This window comes from Diadema setosum, chromosome 7 (assembly GCF_964275005.1).
Source record: "Diadema setosum chromosome 7, eeDiaSeto1, whole genome shotgun sequence".
In the NCBI taxonomy this organism is placed as follows: Eukaryota; Metazoa; Echinodermata; class Echinoidea; order Diadematoida; family Diadematidae; genus Diadema; species Diadema setosum.
Window position 1 is genome coordinate 15,667,910 of NC_092691.1, and position 23,173 is coordinate 15,691,082.

The 23,173-nt window shown below is 37.8% G+C and overlaps 1 protein-coding gene across 1 annotated transcript in view; it reads left to right on the forward strand.

Moving 5' to 3' along the window:
- Nucleotides 1-23,173, forward strand: part of LOC140231077 (A disintegrin and metalloproteinase with thrombospondin motifs 7-like) — a 94,382-nt gene that overhangs the window by 32,033 nt on the left and 39,176 nt on the right. The window contains exons 4-8 of the mRNA XM_072311228.1: nucleotides 3,686-3,834; nucleotides 5,269-5,332; nucleotides 16,489-16,585; nucleotides 17,051-17,175; nucleotides 22,345-22,465. Coding sequence (XP_072167329.1) covers nucleotides 3,686-3,834; nucleotides 5,269-5,332; nucleotides 16,489-16,585; nucleotides 17,051-17,175; nucleotides 22,345-22,465 — 556 coding nt within the window. The remainder of the gene's footprint in view (nucleotides 1-3,685; nucleotides 3,835-5,268; nucleotides 5,333-16,488; nucleotides 16,586-17,050; nucleotides 17,176-22,344; nucleotides 22,466-23,173) is intronic.

A 23,173-nucleotide genomic window follows, 5' to 3' on the forward strand; every position in this document is an offset into this window, starting at 1 on the left:
GATTTTCGGACCATGTCACATGATCGATCATAACTTCATAACTAAATGTCATATCTGAATCATTTTCGGTGGATATAAAGTTCAGGTCACGTTTGATCTTCCTTTTCTATGCTTATTACCCAGATCATCTTTACGCGCGCGTACGCGCGCGTCAAAATTTTAAAATGCTCAAAACGACTTCCCAATGGGAAATCTCGAAGTTTCAGACAATTTTGAGCGTTTCAAATAATTGCGCTAGTTCGCGTCCGTCCGCGCGTTTTCGCGCGCACAGCGCGTCAGCAAATCGAAAGATCACTTTTTCCGACCGATTTTGATTTTTGATACATCCAGGAACAATATCTATTGATTTCTGATCGATTTTGACCACTAACAAAGCAATGCACTTGCGTCAAAGTTCAAATTTCGCATGCGCGTCTATGTGCAAATATAGTGAAAAACATGTCTTTGTTTATTTCGCCATAGCTCTTTAAAACGTCCGTTGACCCTATGTTGTTGTTTTTTTTTTGCATATTACAAAAGCATATGAATTGTAAATAACATTTCAAGTATCAATATTTCCATATATGCTCTATGACGTCATCATATCGTCATCTGAAATCAAAAAAGTGGAATCAGACTTTTTGAGGTACTGTTTCCGACATTCATTTGCTGGTATCTCTGTTGTTTTAGTTTTGGTTTTGAAATTTGATGACGTCATCATACTGGAAATTGTGATTAAAGGCAAGGTATCAAAATCAGCCAAGTTTACGTGTTATGTCTATGGGAGGTGATTTTTGTTTAAACCATGCGTTGACTTGATAACGCTCAAGCACCTTTACTTCAGCTGATTTTGCTCCATTTCCTCTGAAACTTAAGTATGTAGTAGTTGAGACAATAAGCTGCAGTAATCATGCATTTTATATTTGCAAATCTCCTCATTAGGTTAAAAATTTTGCAGCTGAAATCTGAAAATGAGAATGGATTGTGGACGAAACGATTCCTAAATTACCTTTCACATATAAGCTTACGTTCCACTAACTTTCCTCGTCGAGACGTATAGCTGAGAGGTTAAAGACGGCTTCTCTGGTGTGAAGTTGCACACGTGCGGGTTCGAGCCCCACAAGAACACGAAACAAAATACATGTACTTCTATCTTTTACTTTTTTTTTCTTCAATGGAGGAATTACTCCTTCGTCCATGTAGATTTAGATGTAAATTTTGCAGGCTGAGTTTGTCAAACTGATCATAGTATATAATGACGACTGATATGTTGTACTTTGAACAATTGTCTTTCAAGTCCATGTCATTGTTTTGTAATTTGATGACGTCATTACACTGAAAATTGTGATTAAAGGCAAGGTATCAAAATCAGCCGATTTTACGTGTTATGTCTACGGGACGTATTTTTCCCCTGTTGCCAGAAATGGCATAGCGCCATCAGTCGTTTCAAGGCTGCATTGCCGTCTAGCAATACAATACATGTTCACGCGGTCAAGTTTGTTGAGCGGGCATTGACTTTTCCCCCCTGTTATATCTATACATTGTTTTTTTTTTTGTCTTATCATTTCCGTGGATGTTCCGTGGCCGAGTCGTTAGAGTAACGATTTCGCATGCACGCATTTGAGGGATCGATGCTCGAAGGAAATTTTTGTTTTTGATTATCTTTTTAACTCTTTTTAGATAACGTTTCATATTCACATTCTTTTCGTTGTCGACCACGGATGACGAGTATCTATTATCAACCCAGCGTTTCACCAACCCGTCTTCAGTGACGAGTTTCATGTCTCGTTTTTATTTCTTGTTAGTCAATCTGTAAGGGCAGTATATATGCATGATATAGGGTGCCCTCTACATAGCGTATTGTATATTGTCCCCAGAATCTGTACGGTTAAAAAAATATATATATATTGATGTGTTTTGTTTCTTCGTTGTATATGTTCGTTCAAAGGTCAAATTCCCTTAAATCTCCATCCAGTCAGTGTGTACATTATCTTTTGTAAGGCATTCTTGATGCCCCCAGTTGGGAATTACCATAAAAAACAGTCCCCAAATCGAAGTGGTCTATAAGAGGTGCATTTATTTATTTTTTTTTTTTTTGGGCAATTCCATCTGTAATGATGTAAGGAGGGAGCTTGTGCTATCTTATTTTTTTTTTCATTGTTATTTTTTAGAATTGTTATTTTGAATGAAATTGGTTAATATGTCTTTCTGTTAGTGTGTATGTGAGTGTGAATTGGTTTACCATAGTCTGACAAACCTATGAACAGGAGAAAGTAGACTGTAATTATACATTTACAAGCATCAGTAGGCAGAATGAGTACATGGTTCACGTTTAAGAGAGATACAATCAGAAGTATACAAAAGAAGAGATGCCAGAGACGCCAGATCTTAATCCCCTCCATTGCTGTGGAGGTGACACACACACACACACACACACACACACACACACACACAAACAAACACCGCTGCGATATAAAATGTTTTCGTCAATTGAACTATATACATATAGTTACATAGATAAATTGGATCTCTAAAAACTTCTTAGCAGTTGGGTAGGATGTGACTACTACTGGAGTAAGAGAAAAGGGAAAATCTTACATCCTGCCCATACATCTTTTAGCTGGAAATGAGGAAAGTCTATTAAAATCAACACGATGTCATTATGAAAGACTTAAACTTAAAGCCATTCATCGTTCTTTCCCCTTTTCTGTCATTAATGCAACACTCTGTACCGATACAATATATCTTATACTTGTAGTTGACATGAAGATGGCGCTGTTCGTCCTGTCGGTCTCGTGGACCTTCTTTGCCCAGTGTCGGTTTCGTGAGCCCCCCTTTTTTGCGTAGTGTCGAACTCATGGCCTACATTTGCCTAGTGTCGAATTCATGGGCTGTATGACTCGTGGGCTGTATAACTCGTGAGCTGTATGACCCATGGACCTTTTTTCAATGTCGGTCTCGTGGGGGTGACCACCAAATACAGACCCATCGGGCAGGAGACCAGGCAGTAATTGGCCAAAATGGCCATAGACCAAATGAAATGTGGACTAAGTGGAATTTAGATGAACTGACAGTACACCAAATTAGTGATATTAGACGAAATGAGAAAACAACAACAAGAAGTAGACGAAATCATAATTAGATAATCCGGTCATTCAATAGACAAAACGACAATTAGTTTATCTGGGCATTAGACTACTTGAGGATTTGACCAAACGGGCATTAGACAAAGTTGATAGTACACCAAATGAGTATAGCCATATTGATGTAAGACTAACTGGGAATTAGACAACCTGATATATTAGAACCAAGTGACAGTAAACAGGTATTGCCACAACATTGACAACGGCAGCAAATTTGCTACTGGAGAAAATGAGAGCATTTCTTTATCAGAACATAACACACAAAGAGTACATAAAGTTCTGACATTAACTCTTTGCAATTTAGATGTATGTGCTTTAGGTGAAGTCATGTCTCGTAGAACAACCGTTATGGCAACATTATTGTGGAGACGTTCAAGTAGGTATGCTAATTGGTTTGCAAATCGATAAAAATGCATGTGATAATGTGAATGTGAATTTAAATTCTCTCTGACGCAGTATCAGTCAATTCATTCTTTTGTACCCGAGTCACCTATCTACTGTAAAAAATGCGCAACCGATTACTTACAATTTTCTCTTTGTCATCTTCTCTGAAAATGCGATAGTGGTGTATCTCTGGGGAATGTGCGGAAATCGACGAACATCCACAGATAGTGATCCACGGGGGATGGGGTTCGTGGAGCGAGTGGTCTGAGTGCTCTCTGACATGTGGTACTGGGGTAGTGTTTCGAGAGAGGGAGTGTGACAACCCTAGGTAAACTCCTATAGCATGCTCAACCAACGGTCAGAAACACATGGCCTGATGTGAGACTTTACAGTTTACCTAATTATCATAGATTTTTCGTTAAAATCTTTTAAGATATGATTTTTCCTGTATCATTAGTACTCTCAAATATAGAGGCCTTGTAAAGTTTATGCTGGTAGGCCCTATAAGTGATGTCTGATGTTAATTTTGCAGCCTATTTTCTTGATATATATTGCGAAAAGAGATAACAAAATATTATTACTCTGTGTCAAAAAATGTAGGATTTGGAAATATAGATTTATAGGCAATAACAGAATAGATTTAAGTAATGGTATTCAGAAATAATATGAATAAGAGGAGCTTTCAACTTTGCTCCACACATAATAAATGTATTGCACAAGGTATACAGTATCATCTAATTCTTCTCGAACAATCTTATGAGGGAAAATCATATTACATGTAGTTGATTTTTTTAAATTCAATGTAACTACTAGTAATGAATGAAAATGTTAATTACACTTTTTGCCTTTGTTGAGTACATGCAAATATTTGGGTTTCTTCCCACCTCAATTACAGTGTATAATATTTGATATTCTGATTGTGTATACGCATGATGCATGTATATTGTTTGATTCACTCTCTAGTGTATTTAAGAACAAGTTCACTTTCATAAACATGTGAATAGAGAGAATGCAGCAATATTAATAGGACACATTGTTGAAAATTTGAGGAAAATCGGCCAATCTGTTTTAAAATTATGGAATTTTACCGTTTCAGTGCCGTCATCGCTGGATGAGAAGACTACTACAGCTTGTGATGTCACATGTGTAGAACGGTATGAAGAAAGATAATTCGACATATTTTCACTTTTGTCACAAAATGAAAGAGCAATAGACTTGCTTCTTTTAAAAGGAAGGAGGAATAACATGACCCTTAACATATTTCAATGACATGTCGAGGGGTTTTTTTTTTTCAAAAAATGAAATTTTGTGAAATTCTCTTTATACTTACCCTATATTGTCTTACGTATGTGACAGTACAAGCTTTAGTAGTCTTCTCATTCTGCAGTGACTTTGCAGAAACTTTTAAGATTTTCTTATAATGGAGATGTTCCTCAAATGTTCACTAACATGTATATGTTCTACTGGTATTGCTGCATTCATTCCATCCACACTTACATGAAGGTAAACTTGTCCTTTAACTTGATTTGTGTAATTCACGTACATACCATGTTCCATGGATTTTCAAGATGTACATAATCAAAACTGCAGGGCCGCTTTGAAAAGCGCTTTTGTACAACTGAATAGGCCAACCATGCAGGATAATGTAACGAAAAATCACAAAAACCAGCATTTTGATTAATCTATAGAATATTAATTCACTTATCTATCCATCAATCATTTTCTTGTACCATGTCAAAACTCATCTTCTTGGTTTGTCTAGGCCATCACGCGGAGGAAAGTACTGCGTTGGAAAGAGAAAGAAGTATGCTCTATGCCGCCTGGTGGTGCGTATTCCCTATAGATGTTCTACTAATCTCCAAAATTATTATAAATCACAAAACTGAAATGGAAACTTGCGTAATGCGACGTTTCTCCGATTACCAATCGGCTTCTTCGGGCGTGCTTCCACTGTAAGAATGGTCCTTGCAAGTCGTGCAGGAATTTCTCGCACTGATGCGCTTTCAGTGCCTTAAGGACGGCTCGGAATATCTCGGATCGCCCGGTCCCAGGCATGTGAAAGGTTGAAACGGAGGCCCCCCTTCCTGTTGAGGCTGGGTTCCTCCATTCGTTCCCAAATCGATTCATTTACGCCTCGTTCAAACCAACGTGCCTCTCTGTCAAGCACCACCACGTCCCAGCAGTGTTGCCGTAACACCCAGCAAATTACTTATCTCGGAACTGATCAGGGCCGAAGATTCAGCAATCAGACAATGGAATATAAGAACACTTAGAGGCAGAACAAATACGTCATGACATAAGCCGTTTGCTTAGCAGAACCGAACTGTCCAAACCCAACATCTCGTAGAGAGAAGGACAAGCCTTGGAAAGATTGGCCAAAGACAAAGAAATCGTCATCATTCTTTGCGGACAAGGGGAAATGTGTGGTGGTTCTGGACAGTAAGGATTACGAGGATATGTGCAACGAACTAATAAAGGATCAAAAAACGTATACTATCCCACCAACGGCTACAGGAAAGCAGTGATGTCTGTGGTGAACAACCTACACAAACACGTGGCAATATCGGACGAACTAAAGTGTTTCCTCACACCACCTACGGAACCTGTTGTACCAGCCTTCTACGGTCTACCTTGATTAAACAAACCAGAGCCAATCCCGGTACGATTAATCATGGGTAGCATGGATTGTCACCTACAATTTCATTTCATTTTCATTTCATTTTATTTCATTTCCGGCCAAAGCATATAATATGACAATTGCATGTAAACAAATTAAGTACAATGTAACTTGTGCATATCCAAATGAAATTTAAATACACGTCATTTGTTTACATGAAACAATAAACATACTTTAGTTAAATAGATACATGGACAAAATGTGACTGAATCATAACAAAGAAAAGGTCGTAAATGGAGGGGACTGCTAAAAAGCCAAGCTTATAGAATGCAGTCCCCTCGTGAGTAGTGAAAATTATAGTAATAATGCAACGAGACAATTATACATATTCTTTGGGAAGCAAAACATAAAACGAGTAGCACACAAACGCACACACAGACAGAAATAAAGCAGCTCACTTACATACGCATGGAAAGAATAAACAGGAGGTCAAAGTCCAGAAAGGGACAGGAAGACAGAGGAAAGGGCGAAGGAGGAAGAGTTCAAGGGTCGATGCCAGGGCACATGAGACTTTGGTCTTATCGAGAAGTGGACTATATATGAATGATATATTATAACGATTATGAAATAAATTAAACAATGTAGAGACGTTAACAGCAAAGAAATCAGTTAGCAGCTTTCAAAAATGCAAATCCCCAGTAATATAAGAATTAATAAAACATTTCTTTAATTTCAAGGTAAAAGTGTTAAAACTTAGAGATTATTTTATGCTATTGTGAAGGGAATTCCAGAATTCAGGTCCAGCGAAGGAGAATATAGACTTTGCAAAAATCGTTATAAACAGTGGTAAATGGAATTCATTGGTTTGTCTAGTGGGGTATGAATGTATAGTTTTATTTTGAATAAACATGGAGTCAAACGTAAAAGGAAGGGAATGATTTATTAATTTGTACATAAACTGTCCTAAATTTAAACAATACAAATCCTTAATTTCTAAACTATTATTTTGATAAAACAAGTCATTTATATGACATCTCTACGATTCTCTACAAATAATACGAAGAGCTTTTTTCTGCAATAATAACATTCTTTCTAGATATGAGGAGTAAGTGTTGCCCCAGGCGAGAATGCCATAGTTTAGGTAGGGTGAAATTAAAGATGAATATAACATAAATAAATCATTTTTGGGAAAATAGAATTTAACTTTATTGATTACGCCGATATTTCTAGAAATTGTACGGCAAATTGAATCAGTATGCAAATTCCAGGTGAGCTTATTATCAAGAATCAAACCTAAGAATCTAATTGAGGAAACTTTTTCTACGGCTATATCCAAAAAAATGTTGTGAGATAATTTTTCCAAAGAATTACTAAAAAGCATATATTTAGTTTTTTGAAGATTAATTGACAATTTGTTGGCTCTAGTCCAATAAAGTAATTTTTTAAACTCTATATTCATAGTATCAATCAAAGACACAGGATCGGAACTAGAAAAGAACACATTTGAGTCATCAGCAAATAATAAAAAGGAAAGGATACTTGATGAATTTTCAATATCATTGATGTAAAGAACAAATAAAAGTGGACCAAGTAAACTTCCTTGCGGTACACCACAAGTGATATCATGCATAACAGATTTATGACCATTAACACCAACAAATTGTTTGCGATTGGTAAGGTAATTCCTGAACCACTCCAAGGCCATGCCTCGAATACCCATAATGGGATAATTTGTAAAGAAGTATTTTGTGGTCAATGGTATCGAAGGCCTTGGAGAAGTCCAGGAACACACCCATAGTATGATGAGTTATTTATCAATGGCTTTGGAGACTTTATCTAGGAAAGAAAGGACTACATGAGATGTGTTGTGTTCTTGCCGGAAACCAAACTGATTATTAGAAATGATGTTATGCTTATTAAGAAAATCCAAAAGTGTAACATAAACAACTTTTTCCAGTAATTTAGAGATAGTGAATAACAAAGATATTGTTCTATAATTACTGACGTCTTCCCTATCCCCTTTCTTAAAAATTGGAATAACTTTAGATACTTTCATAGCCTCGGGGACAATACCATTACTTAAAGACAAATTAAACACATGAACCAAAGGATCAACAATTTCATTTACGATTTTTTTTAAAGAACATTATCAATATTATCATAACCAGCACTTCTGTTACTCTTTAAGTTCCGAACTATATCAATTAGTTCGTTCCGGTGAGTGGGAGCAAAAAAAAAAAAAAAAACAGGAGCTGAAATTAGGCGTTGGTAAAAAAATCAATAAATAACTTTTAGGACTTAGGAATCTTTTTAGCAAGATTATTTCCTATCTGTGAAAAATATTGATTGAAAACATCGGCTATAGACCTTGGATCAGCAATTGTAAGATCATTATGTTTGATTGTAGTAATACGGGATGTTTCTTTGTTTTTATTAATGGCCGAATCCATAACTTTCCAAGTATTTTGGATATCATGTTTAAGAAAATATATCTGATCACTAAAATATTCACGCTTTGCATAACGCAAAATCTGAGTAAGAACATTCTTATATGAAATATATTTATGACGAGATTCCTCAGTACGTTTAATTTTATCAGCATAATACAAATTATTATTTTCGGTTAATTGGACGCAACAAAGACTTCGATATCCACGGAAGTTTAGGGAATCTTTTATAATTACTATTATTTTTTCTTAACTAAAGGAACACATTTATCTAAAAGTGACTTCAATTTTCTCATGAATGAATCATAAGCATAATTTGGGTCCTCAGCATTATATACCTCAGACCAATCTACTTCATTAAAACCATCTTGCAACCTAGCTATATTATCGGGTGTAACTTTTCGAAAATACACTGGAGAGGAATTCAAACTGCGTTAGCGATTAGAGGGAATATGGGTAGATATGGGGTAATGGTCGGACAAATCTGATAAAACAATGCCAGAAAAGGGTAAAGGGTTAATATTGCAGAATATATTGTCAATAAGAGTTGCTGAATCATTGGTTACTCGAGTTGGCTTTGTTATAAGGGGTAAAAAAAATTAGGACATCATAGTATCTAATAAATTCTGAGCAGTATTTAATGTCTGAAACTTAGATAAATCTACGTTAAAATCTCCCATAATATAACAATCTTTATAGTTAAAAATTGGATGTTACAATAACGATTGCAAATCACTTAAAAAATCTTGAACATCAGAATTTGGAGGTCGGTACATGACTGATACAAGTATATTCCTAGAAAAAGGCACGTTAATTTCAATAAAGAGTGATTCTACAGCTTCACTCATGCAGTTCAATCCACTGTGAATAATATAATCAAGGTTTTGCTTTACATACAGGGCAACTCCTCCGCCTTTCTTATGCTGACGACTGTTTTCTATAAAATCATAACCGGGGAGAGAGAACGTAGGCAAAGAAGTCGGACTGATCCATGTTTCACTCAGACCTATTACAGAGAAAGATGATTTATGAATGACATTCATAAAACAGCAAAAATTATCGAAATTACAATTTAAACTCCTTATATTAAGTTGCATCAACGGAAAACTTTGGGTTATTTCAGTTAAAGCTTTGAATTGATTAATTGTAAAATATTCAGAACTAGAATATTGTTCATTGTTATCTTCACCAAAATTTACATTTTTAGTATGAGAATTAAAATCATAATTTACACAAAAAAACATTTACTGTAGGGTTCGTTTGTTGCACGAGTTACTGAACCATGATTAAACATATCAAAAAAAAAAAAATCATCATTGTTTAGAGAGTGATAAGGAAAATTCACAACCTGTGTCATACTATCCATCATAAATAAATAGTATTACAACATTCGTTGATGGTAAGAACAAGAGTGCATTCAAGTGTACGAGGCAAAGACCCAGAGAGAAGTGCAGAAGGAGCAGGGGCAGAAACGTAAGTAATATACGGAATGCAAGAGAGCGGCGCATCGACATTTTGAATTGACAAGACAATATAACTAGACAAACACACGAGAAATACAAACGAAACAAGGAATACATTTAACACTTTGGTAGGAGTAGAAGCTATGAATATAAACTACACAATCAACATTCAAGGAACTGCCGCTACCCGTTAAAATTGATAAATGTCTGGAGGGTACAAACACAGTGGATTACACTGGAATGTAATGTAAGCACTGTGATACAATACTCAGATCTGCTACTTAAAATATCCCGCGTTTCAAACACGGTGTCCCCATGTTATAGTTTGTGTCAAAAAATTAAAATTTCAACAAAAAAAAAACTTAAAAAAAAATCATATCTGTTATCCTAGACTTCATTAATGAACAATCTTTCAGTTTGGTTTGTTATGTCCAACAACAATGTCTAGAACAACGACACTTATATAAAAAAAAAACAACAAAAACAGTATGCATACGAGTAGATTATCATAACATAGGGGTTGACTTTAGCTTATGCGATCAGGCGATGGGTGTCAAACAATGCGTTACAACTATTCATATAATTCATTAGGCATTTAGTTAAAATGAATGGAAAAAAAAGGGAGCGCAGTTGGTTACCTACAAAACGCCTCAAACTGTCTGGGACCATAGAAATTAACTAAGTGTTGTATATTAACTGCGGAGCAATATTTAAAATGTGGGTACAGAAAAAAGAAAATGACACAACTGCCTCTATACGTACCTCTTTGTATACATAGTGTGTGTGTACACATCCGTAAATAAAGATACCGTAGCTGAAACTACAAACAGCTATCTTGCTATATTAAAGTATTCAGTGTCATGCCTTATATAAAAAAAACAAAAAACAAAAAACAATATACACGTACAATATCACAGCATACGAGTTGGCTTTAGCTTAGTCGATGAGTGTCAGACAATGTATTCCAACTGTTCATGACTTACATTAGGCATTTAATTAGAGAGAGTGGAAAAGATAAGGAGCCCAGTTGCGCTACCTGCATACCGCCTCAAATTATCTGGGGATAATAAATATTAACTATGTATCATATATTAACTGCGGAGCTATATTACAATATGGGTACTGAAGAACAACGACACAACTGCCTCTACGTACCTCTTTGTATACATGTATGCGTACACATTCGTAAATAAAGATACCGTAGCTGAAACTACAGACAGCCATCTTGCTATGTTCACGTATTCAATGCCATGCTCATAAAGAGAAGCAATATACATGTACAATATGATAACATACGAGTTGGCTTTAGCTTAGACGATGGGTGTCAAACAATACATTCCAACTATTCATAACTTTCATAGGCATTTAATTAGAGAGAGTGGAAAAGATAAGGAACCCAGTTGGTAACCTGCATACTGCCTCAAACTATCTGAGAACCATAGAAATTAACTGAGTGCTGTATATTATCTACAATATTGGAATGCGGGTATAAAAAAAAAAACGCAACTGCCTCTACATACACGCCCGTAAATAAAGGTAACTGTAGCTGTGATTGCAGAGAGCCATCTTGCTAGAAGTATTCAATCTCAAGCATTTGGAGTAATAAAAGGTTTATCAGATATAGCCCTGACAATATAGCAAGCTCACAGGTATGAAACAAATAGTGTTTATACGATGTGATTTAAACACAGTGCCGAGGGAAATTGTTCCAGTGACAGTGCGCCAGGAAAGAAGACTACCCAGGTGGGGCTATCGATCAATCAGATTATTTCGGCATATTACCAAATTATGAATCAGAAGGAAAACATAACAACAAAAAATAAAATTGCTGCCATTTATACCACAAAGGTGTAAAAGAGGTCATGGATAACATTGGGCGATGTACTACAGGTCATACACGTAGTTGAAAACAAGACGACCTCTAAGACCTTAATCACTTGTACAGAAAAGATGAAATGTACAATATCATACCTTACACATGTACAATTTACTAATAATCGATGGTGTGATTCAATCGATGCATGAACTGATCGTGACATTCGTCAGGCATATAGGAAGAAAAAAATGGGCAAATGTGAAGCACGTGGTACAAATGGACGTTTGTACTGCATATCGCCTCAAGCTGTCCGATATAGCAAGGGAATAAACCGAATGGTGAAAACACCAACTGGTATTCGAAACAGTTATTGTGATGCAGGTAAAAATATGAAAACAACTCGTATGGTTTTAGCACTTGTTTCCGTATGTACACCAGTGGTAAAGAGTTGCTCATGTAACTGCCGCTACACTAATTATTGTCAAAAAATGAATCGACTGAGAAAACGAATCACAGACAGGCGTTTACTGAAGGTCTGCATGCATACAATATGATATGTAACAGAAAGCATGCATCCGTGTTTTCAATCCACATTTCACAGCTTCAAAATTTTGTGTTAAGATATAATTAAGAAAAACCTTACTTCCAATAATACATTATATCCTGAACTTCAAAATCAGGCGATTGATTACAGTGTGGTCAAATTATGCAGTTGAAATAAAAAAGGTTGTGTTTGTGTAGAATGTTCCAGAACGTCTGAGTATGAATGTACAGAGTCTGAGCATTCAAGTGTACTTTGCTTTAGTGGTACTGGAGCCAGAAATTCATTTGCTCGTGACATTCACCTGGTGTTTACCACATAGGGTGACAAAAAACAGAGAAGAAAAAACAAAACCCAGGTGGTTACCGGCATACCGCCTTAAACAGCTGTCATGGGCCAGTCGATCGATACCAGTGTGTTGGAATTAAGCGGTAGAGAAAAAAAAAGTGGTTGTGTTTGTGTAGAATGTCACGGAACGTCAGAATAGGAATGTACATTATACACAGTCATTGCATCCAAGCGTACTTAGTTATAGTGGTATTACAGCCAGCAATGCATTTGTTCGTGACATTCACCTGGTGTTTACTGCATAGGGTCGAAAAAAAAAAATAGAACCCAGGTGGTTACCTGAATACCGCCTCAAACTCTCTGGGGCCATAAAAATTCCACTGAGAGCTGTGTGACATTAACTTACACAGAGCAATCTTTATACTGCAATGCGGGTACGAAAGAAAAAACGACTGAGGTGATTTTTCTTCTTTGTGTACGTGTGTAGGTCAATCACAGCAATAAGGGCATATTGTTCACCAATAGATGTACTCACGAAACAGGAAATTATCATTATTATAAAATGCTGGTTATCAATTACCCGGGGACGTTATCTGTTTTTGATAAGCTCAAAAGATAAATATGGGTAAGAAAAAAAGGTATATCCGTGAGCTTCAGTCAGTACTGTCTTCTGATTAGTTCACATGGTTGAAAAAACTGATAATAGCTGTACATTTTATTCGAAAAAAAGTCCAAAGGCGTTCACACATTTGTTTATCTAAAAAGTGAAAAACTAGGAAGTTTAAACATAAGGTAAACGTTATTATCAGAGAACTACATACAAAAAAGTATTAGCAAATAAAGATCATACAGAATGCTGACAAAATTCAAAATAATTATAGCTATTTATTGAATATATGAAAACTACTGTAAAAAAGAATAAATATCATAAAAGGTTATTATCGAAAGCAAAAATTCTTTTTGGGCTAAGACGGAGACTTGAAACAAACAGAATAGACGTTAAATACCTAAGTAACATTCATGTCATTATAATAATGCATATCGAACAGAGTTAATGCAGGCACTGGAGAAACCAACAGGTTGGATACATGACATACCAGGGATATAGTATTTACACTGTGAGATGACGGGCACATTAACAGCATGTGCGTTGCACCTTTAAATCCAAGTAGTCCAGAGTGAAATACATAAACTCATTAAATCGTAATTGTTTCTTATACAATGTATCCAACCATAATAATCCAACAATATGAACGTTCAGGTTAATAACACTTAAATTAAACATGTGTTTTGTATAGGTCTTTTAGTCAATCGTCAACATGACATCAGAACAATCTGTCAACATCGTCAATATGACATCAGAACAATCTGCCAATATACAACCAGCATCACTATAGTCCACAAGAACAAGAACAAAAACAATCTTGCTAAGCATGTTGCTCGACTTCTCAGTCCTTCAGTGGGTCAATCTCCGTGTCATGTCAATACACAAGATTTTGCTGACAAGATCACAGACCTCAAGTTTGAGAAAGAAGAGACAATCGTGTCCTATTATGTCACTGCTCTTTTTACGGTAACAGTGTGTTTAAACACAACATACTTTTCCTTTAAAGACCAGCACTACATAAAAAAGAAAAAAAAAAAGAAAAATGCTGTGCTATGGATCCATCCATATATTTCCCATAGTTGCAAATCTATATTTGAAAGATTTTGAAACGCCAGCACTGTCATATTGCACTGTTGGTTCCGCACCAAAAGTCTGGCTAAGATACGTTGATGACACATTTGTCATTTTGAAAGAAGGTGAAGAACAAACTTTCTCAGCCACAATAGCTCTGTAGACCCAAGCATCTCTTTCACAACGGAGATTTGCAAAGACAGAAAACTTGCCTTTCTGAACGTAGAATTGCATGTTCTCGACGGTACCGTGAAAATTTCAGTCTGTCGGAAACCATCACACACTAATCAATACTTACATTTCGAGTCTCACAAATTGTTAGTAATCAGACCTCCTTTTTTTCACAGAGCGGAAAGCGTTGTTTATGACCCGATCGAAGTTGAAAAAGAGAAACGATATCAACCCTGGCCAAATACGGGTATCCAGACTGGTTAATTCCCAAAGCTGAATGCCCTAAACAAGACCGGTACAAGAGCAAACAAGGGAACGATCGATCCAACAACCGGAACAGGAGATCACCATCACCATACCTTTTAATATCCGACCTCTCAGAGAAGATTAAGAGGATATTGGCTCAACACGGTGTCTCCACAACATTTAGATCCCACAATAGACTAGGACAGAAACTGGTCCACATCAAAGACAGAACACCCAAGGAAAAACAGAGGAACATAATATATGGTATCAGATGCCAACAAGAAAACTGTGAGGAATTCCACATTCGAGAAACACAGCAGTCCCTGAAAGCCCGAATGAGCCAACAAAGACGACCGAGCAACGTAGGCAGCGTCCCGGAATCAGCTGTTTACTCACACCTTAAAGGACAAGTTCACCTTCATAGACATGTGGGTTGAGTGAATGCAGCAATATTAGTAGAACACATCAGTGAGAGTTTGAGGAAAATCGGACAATCCGTTCAAAAGTTATGAATTTTTGAAGTTTCTGCTCAGTCACGGCTGGATGAGAAGACTACTATACCCTGTGATGTCAAATGTGTACAACGATGTAAAGAAAGAATAAAGAAAATTCAAGATATTTTCACTTTTCTCGCATGACAAAAGAATACTCGACTTCTCTCTTTCAGAAGGCAGGGGGAATAATATTACCCTTAACATGTGTCAGTAACAAGTGGAAAAAAAATGTGCACTTTATTCAAAAAGTAAACTTTTGAGAAGTTCTCTTTTTATTTTCCTATTGTTGTACGCATGTGACATCATACACTGTAGTAATCTTCTCATCCAGCAGTGACTGAGCAGATATTTAAAAAATTCATAAATTTTGAACGGATTCTCCGATTTCCCCCAAACTTTCACCGATGTGTGCTACTAATATTGCTGCATTTACTCGGTCCACATGTCTATTAACAATGATTAAGGTGGACTTGTCCTTTAAAGAGACCAACTATTCATTCAACAACATGGACGTGGTAGTGCTTGATAGTGAGGCACGTTGGTTCGAACGAGGCGTTAAAGAATCGACTTGGGACGAGAAGAGGGACCCAGCCTCAACAAGGAGGGGGCCTCAGTTTCATCCTTTCAAATGCCTGGGACCGGGCGATTCGAAAGATGTCGAACCGTCTTTCAATCACTGAAAGCGCATTAGTGCGTGAAATTCCTGTGCGAGTTTATACACATAGGGATCATTCTTCCACTGGGAAGACGCCCGAAGAAGCAGATTGGTAATCGGCGAAACGTCGCACTACGTAAGTTTCCATCCAGTTTTGTGATTAGTATAAGAATTTTGGAGATTACACCTCGACTGGATGAATGATAATCTACATCAGTACAAATTTATTATTGAAGTCTACCTTTTACTAGTTTTTATCATATCAGTTCAATATTTAAAGATATATACTGTACAAAGATTCTAAAAGCAAATATATGTTGTTCACCAGCCTTATCATACGTTGTTACTCAATCATGTTGAGTATCTCTATTGTTAGGACTCTAAAAGGGCTACGATAAATGTGCCCTTCAAAATGAATACACATATAAATCATTGATTTGTTTGTTTCTTTGTGTGTCAGCATTACAATTGATATTAAAATTTCACTTATTTTACATGTATGTATATATATATATATATATATATATATATATATATATATATTTATTTATTTATTTATTTATTAGGAGTGTCCGCAAGGATTGCCCAGCATTCGAGCGATGCAATGCAGATCGTATGACGTGGTTGGGACAAGTGTTCCATATGTACCAGTATACATTGAAGGTAAATATGACAAAAGTTTATTTCATCTCATTTCTAAGATATGGTCATGGTAAAGAGAGAGATGCATATTATCAGGTTTCTCTATAGCAGTGTGAACTTTGTGATCACAAATGTAGGTTTTGCACAGAATCCCCCGAATGTCAATAACTTTATGTGCCAGATTATAACGACTTAGCTGTCATAAGAGAGATCCGGATTTAAATGCATTTACGAGAATGAAACCGCCGAATGTAATATCAAGTCATACATGTGTATCTAAGAATAGGTATGTAACATGGACACTTACGTCTGTCTTTGGACTTTGTTCCTTTTTCGAACGCATACTCATGAATCTGACATTAAAATACTGATCCTTACGTAACGAGATCCGTACTCTTTCCAGTTTTCAAAAGACAAATAAGCAAAAACAGAGAAAATCATCTATATAACTTACATTCACGGCTTTCTCCCTTCTATGTTTGGCAGCTAGACCCTGTGAGTTGTTCTGTAAGAAACATGGATTGGTAGCAGAGAACCTTGCCCCCAGAGTTCTGGATGGCACCCCATGCTATCGTTCTTCGAGGGATATCTGCATCGATGGTTTTTGCCAGGTTGGTCGTAAATGATCATGCTCGTTTACTGTCGAGCCCAACGGAGGTGCGGGGAAACTAAAGGATCTCCTACGGCGTCTGTCCGTCCGTCGTCCGTCCGTAACGCTACAAAAACTTGAATAACTCTCTACTGAGGACTTCAATTTCAATCAAACTTGGAGGGAAGAGTGGTTGTACAAAGTTATACATTTTGCCAAAAATGAAGGTCACCTGAAGGTCAAAGGTCGTAGACAAGGGTCAATGAACTTTAGGGCCCGGTGTTAAGTTTTTACGGCGCGTTTCGATTATAGCTCATAACTTTTGATGTATAGATCTGTTTGTAACCAAACTTGGATGGTAGATGTCCCTTGGGGAGTTCAAGGTCTCCACAAGGTCAAAGGTCACAGACAGGGGTCAACAAACTTTTAGGGTCCAATGTTGGTTTTTTTTTACGGCGCGTTTCGATTATGGCTCATAACTTTTGATCCCTATATACGTTTGTGACCAGACTTGGATGGTAGATTTCCATTGGTGATTTGAAGGTCAGCACTAGGTCAAAGGTTACAGACAGGGGTCAACAAACTTTAAGGGCCCAGTGTTAAATTTCTATGGCACATTTCAATTGTCGCTCATAACTTTTCATCCCTATGTCCGTTTGTGACCAAACTTGGATGGTAACCGGTAGATGTCCCTTGGGGAGTTGAAGGTCACCACAAGGTCAGAGGTCATAGGCGAGGTCGATGAACTTGCGGGAGTTAGAAAAATATCAATTTCCTTTACGCGAATGGGCGAGACACATTTTGACACTTGCCTTGTATGTCACAGGGGCCGCTGAACGTTTTTCATGCCTATATACGTGTAACCCCCACACCCCAAATTGTCTGTCGGCGAGTTCAGTCTAAGTTTCCTCAACCCTTAAACTGTCTCAAGGGGCGACCAATGTTGTACAGAGGCGGTAAATGTTGGTCTGGTCTGTTAGCTTCTCTCTGTACTGGTCGGGGGTTGGGTAATCACATAGTCACCAATCATCAACAAATTTCCAAAAATCGCAGTAAGAGACTAAATACTGCTTCACAACAACAGTGAATATAAAATGCTGGAGAAGGATACAATTTACATGGATATCAATGCTGCTAACAGCATATTTATTCACCGACCTGCCTTCTCGTAGGTCTGAAACAGATACTTGATCACAAACAAATTTCTTTTCTTACTACACAATGGATCACATCACATCGCTTAACTCTTTTACGCCTTAGGAGACCATTACTTCATATGTACCATCTTACGCTATGGGAAGGGGAGGGAATTGGGTAGTAGGGAGAAATGTGACCCGCGACAACGGTTTCAGGCAAAAGTCGCAAGAGCAAATTCCCTCCTAGGCGGGGTACAAAGATTTTGACCATTATTTTTGTCGATTTAGGTTTTTTGCAGAAATCGAATCTTTGATATGTTTTCTACATCTACACTAAATTTCATAGCATAAGACTAAGTTTTTCCTATCGAAAATGGAATTTTAAGCACCCTATGTTAGATCGCACTCGTCAGTTTCGAGCTTTTTTCGAACGCCACGCCAATATCCCAAGCGTTGCTACGGCGCAGGGTCTCGCATGCGATTGGCTGGTGCGTCGCATACATTTACATAATTCGGCTTTCGCAGACACCAGTTGCAGCGTTTGGGGAATGCTTGGTCCACGCGTGCACGATTACATGCTCCATTGTTCTTGCTATAGTGGTTTATATACGCTCGCTCTGTAGTGCGTGCTCTTTGTTTGGCGTTCTATCCAAACTATTCTACCGCAATGTTCGACAATGGAAGTGAAACAAAAATCATGTAGCATGACATACCCGTGTGAAAAGAAAACTAGATATTCTCAAATTTGTCTACTTGTACATGTAGTAAAAATTATGACAGCAGACTGACTCAATGGAAGGGAGATGAGAGGAAAGGAGCGGTCACATGCGACTAATTATATTCAAATACTACACGACAAGATAGCACCAAACTAACGAGTCGTGTTTGTTTGTTTCTTTGTTTTAACTTGATTAGCACCACTGAACAAAGCAACATATGCCTGTCTTGTAAAAGCAAAACAAACAGGAAGCGTGACCCTTGCCAGCACTGGCAATTTTCTGCCTTCAAAAGGGTCGCCAATGATATAGACAAATCAACAACAATGAAAACGCGATTTGTAAATGTGTGGATTCGCCACCGCTCCTGTTACATGCACACGGTCATGGCGTGTGGATGCCATTGCGTAATGCGTGCACCAAATACACATGTACATGTACACCATGCAGCTGTATTATCGTATTCGCCATCTTGAAAGACGTACTGGTAAACAAACCCGAGCGAAACGCATTGTTTTTCGGCTCCATACGCTGAGCTCCGAGGAAGGTGCCCGGGAAATTTGACTCTCTCAGTGAGCCAATTAGAAGGCGATGTGGTTGCTAGAGGCGGAGCTTAACATCGATTGGCACCATCGTATGGATGGGTGATTCTCCCTTCGCATCGCCACTCCGAAATTGTCTTTGAGAAAGAGGTGAATCTTCAAAGCCTGTTTTCTCGCAATTTTGTCAGGCTAACATCTTTAAAAGTGCATTTTATTTCTCTTTCTATGCCCACTTATGGTGCCGGAGAATACAAGTGTTTTATATCAATGCAAAGCTTAGGAAATGGGCAATGTGATTCAGTGAAAAAACGAATTTTCAAAATTTCCGACTTTTGCCTGAAACCGTTGTCGCCGGTCACAAATGATGTTAATGGATGTGGCCACTTATTTCGACATCGGCATGGTCGCGGGATGAAGTTCTCGTCTGCATGTCGAGCTCGTCCAAAGGGCTGGGGCGTCTGTTGACCGGTCTGCTTTCACTGCTTCAGTTAACACGTCGTCACCATCACTGTCCACTTTGTATCAGTCTGACAGGGCGCTTCGACATCTCCGATGACACCAGTTGACTATTTGGAGTTGGTTACACCCCAGATTGGTGTAAACCAATGTTCCGTACTCTCTCTTCATGCACAGTTTCTCATCCTCCTGTCGTTGTTCATCAGTTAACTAATCAACTCTTCGGCAGTCCAACCAAGAACCTCTTCACATTCACAGCGTCCATAGAGTTTAGTTGATTAATATGGGGGGGGGGGGCATGATGTACAAGGAAGGGAATCTCCTGACTCTATTTCAGATGTGGTCTCCAATATATTCTAAGTTCCTAAAACTTCCAAAATATTCTGCAGCCTTTGCTTCACTACATAGTGTGAAGCCGCTTCCATGGTGCTTGCCCCGCTTCCTCTCCTTTATTTGCTCAAACTTGGTCTTTTATAACAAATTTACTATTGGTATTCTTTCCCTAAAAGTATTTCATTGGCTAAATCTTATTTTGGTGTGTGATCTTCACATACGTATAGCAGCATTTTATCAGCCTGCAGCCATGGCAGAAACCAGTTTTAGTTGCGTCCTCCTCCTAAGAACCATAAGGGTCATCACATCTTGTTGTAGAGTTCACACATTATTTCCGATTCTGGAAAAAATCTGTCCAGTATCGAGTCAGTGTCCGATTAGTCGGTTTAGTGTTGGGCAATTGTCAAAGTGTCGAGTTGGTGTCAGATCACCACTACATGGATCGGAATCTGCTGACAGATATCGGGCGGATACCATCCGATTAGCCAAGTCAAAGCCGGATCTTTATCGGATTTGCAAGAAAAAAGGCTCCGTAATACTTTTGTTGGTTCAACCCATTTCACACAGATTTCTTTTTTTTTTCTCATCGGAAGCAAAGATTATTGCTTCAGGCCAGCCATTGAAATGTATCAGATGGCAGTCTGATGAATAGGATTTGTGTTTGACGACCATCAGGTCAGTGTCAGACACGCCGGGCGTGAATCGACGTGGCAAGATCGTGCGATATATGTCTGACGCTGACTGGATAGTTGACCAACACAAGTCGCATTCATCAGACTGCGGTCCATTCCATTTCGTTGGTTGGCCGGAAGTAAAAAACTGTGCTTCCGACGAGTGACCAATGAGAAAAAAAAAATCATTGGAATAGGAGTATAATTAGAACGTTAAAATGTTTATATTTTGGGGATCAGAAGGACCTCTGATTGTAAGTGGAAGGAGGGGGGGGGGGGATACGATACACATAATGTGTATGTAAGGGCCGACGTGTGGGTTGAGTTCACATACTTTCTCTTCTTATCGAAGGGGGCTATTCAATTGTTCAAATACTCCCACGACATTTGACCGAGTAAACTCACGGGGTGTAATACCCCGTTTTCAAATTTCTATCTTCTTCGCACCTCGATAGAAACAAAGATTCCCCTCCCCCTCTCCGCCACAGATTATTCAATTTTTCGGAATAACGAACTTTTTTTCATTTTCGGGTTAACGAACCCTCGGAATAACGACCCTTATTTATTTTCGGATTAATGAACCTTCGGAAGAACGAACCTTCGAAATAACGCCACAGATTATTAAATTTCTGAAACAATGAGCTCTATTTTATTTTCGGATTAACGAGACTTCGGAGTAACGAACATCATCCCCAAATGGGCACCACTTAAGGGTCACCAAGTGGACAATGCCCTGAAATGGGCGGAGAGATAAAGTGGGGCCTAATTTGCACATTTTCCTCTTTTTGAAAAGTCATGATCAGATTTTCAACAAATATGACAGGTGTTGCGCTAGAGTGTCGATTTTATATTTGGACACTTCACCTCACTTGGGGGTCCAAGGGGCACAGTGCCCGGGGAGGGGTTACAGTAGCTCCCGGATTTCATAACCTTTTTAAATTTTATGTAGAACCGTAAGTGATAAGTTATTCAAGTTACTGCCATGAGTAAGTATGTTCTACGTAAGTGATAAGCTATTCAAGTTACTGCCATGAGTAAATATATAGGTGACTGTAATTGTCAAGTTTGTTCAATACACATCCAGGGATGGGGGGGGGGGGACTGGGGTGATGGGAACAAATTGGGCCTTATCTCATATCTTCATCGTCAATTGAAAAACATGGTCAAATTATTTATACAAATATCAAACATATTTATAAAAAATTGGCACCATACCCCAGGGAACACATTGCATGGTCAAACTTTCTACATACTTGGCAGAAATCATGTACGCCGTATTATGAACAAAATATTTGAACTCACACTAGTATGTTTGTATGTGTCTGTTTTGTCATCAGAAAGTGGGTTGCGACAATCAAGTTAATTCTCCAGCAGTGGAGGACAGATGTGGGGTGTGTCACGGTGATGGATCCACCTGTCAGACGATCAAGGATAGCTTCACCATCCAATCGGGTCGAGGTAACTGTTTCCGAGTACACCGCAACACAGCATTTGTAGTTAAGGTTCCTCCAAGGCTTTCCACAAAGGCAATGGGTAGCCTTTCTAGTTGCAGCTCGTTTTTCTGAGTTCGTAATTCCGAGAATAAAAGTAAGGTTTGTTATTCCGAAATTATTAATGTTCATAGTTTCATCGGTTCATTACTCCGAAAATAAATAAGGTTCGGTAGTCCGAAAATGAAATACTAGTAAGGTTCGTTATTCTGAAAGTGAAATAACTTTTTGTTCGGTAGTCCGACTATGAAATAAGGTTCGTTACACTGAAACTGAAATTCCTTTTTGTAGTGATGTAATACCGTGGGTAATTAAAAAAAAAAACAAACACGGTAGGATATTATGAAAATTGGGTATGGTGTTATGGGAGCATGATACACGTGCATGTTTTCGGACAAAGCGCGTGTTGCATCATGAAGTGGCGTGATCAAGAATCTTGGATTTTGATTTTATCTGAGTAATTTTTTTCTGAGCAAATGGATTTAGATAAAGATTACAATGTAGTAATATGAATAATGACAATGAATGTAAAATAATATTAATAATAATAATATTGATCTTAGTGATGTTGATGATGGTCATGGTAACAATTATAATGGAAGTGATTATACCTCTTTTGATTTCTGTCATTACACAGCTAATACAATTATTGTTAATCACTATCACTTGACTATGT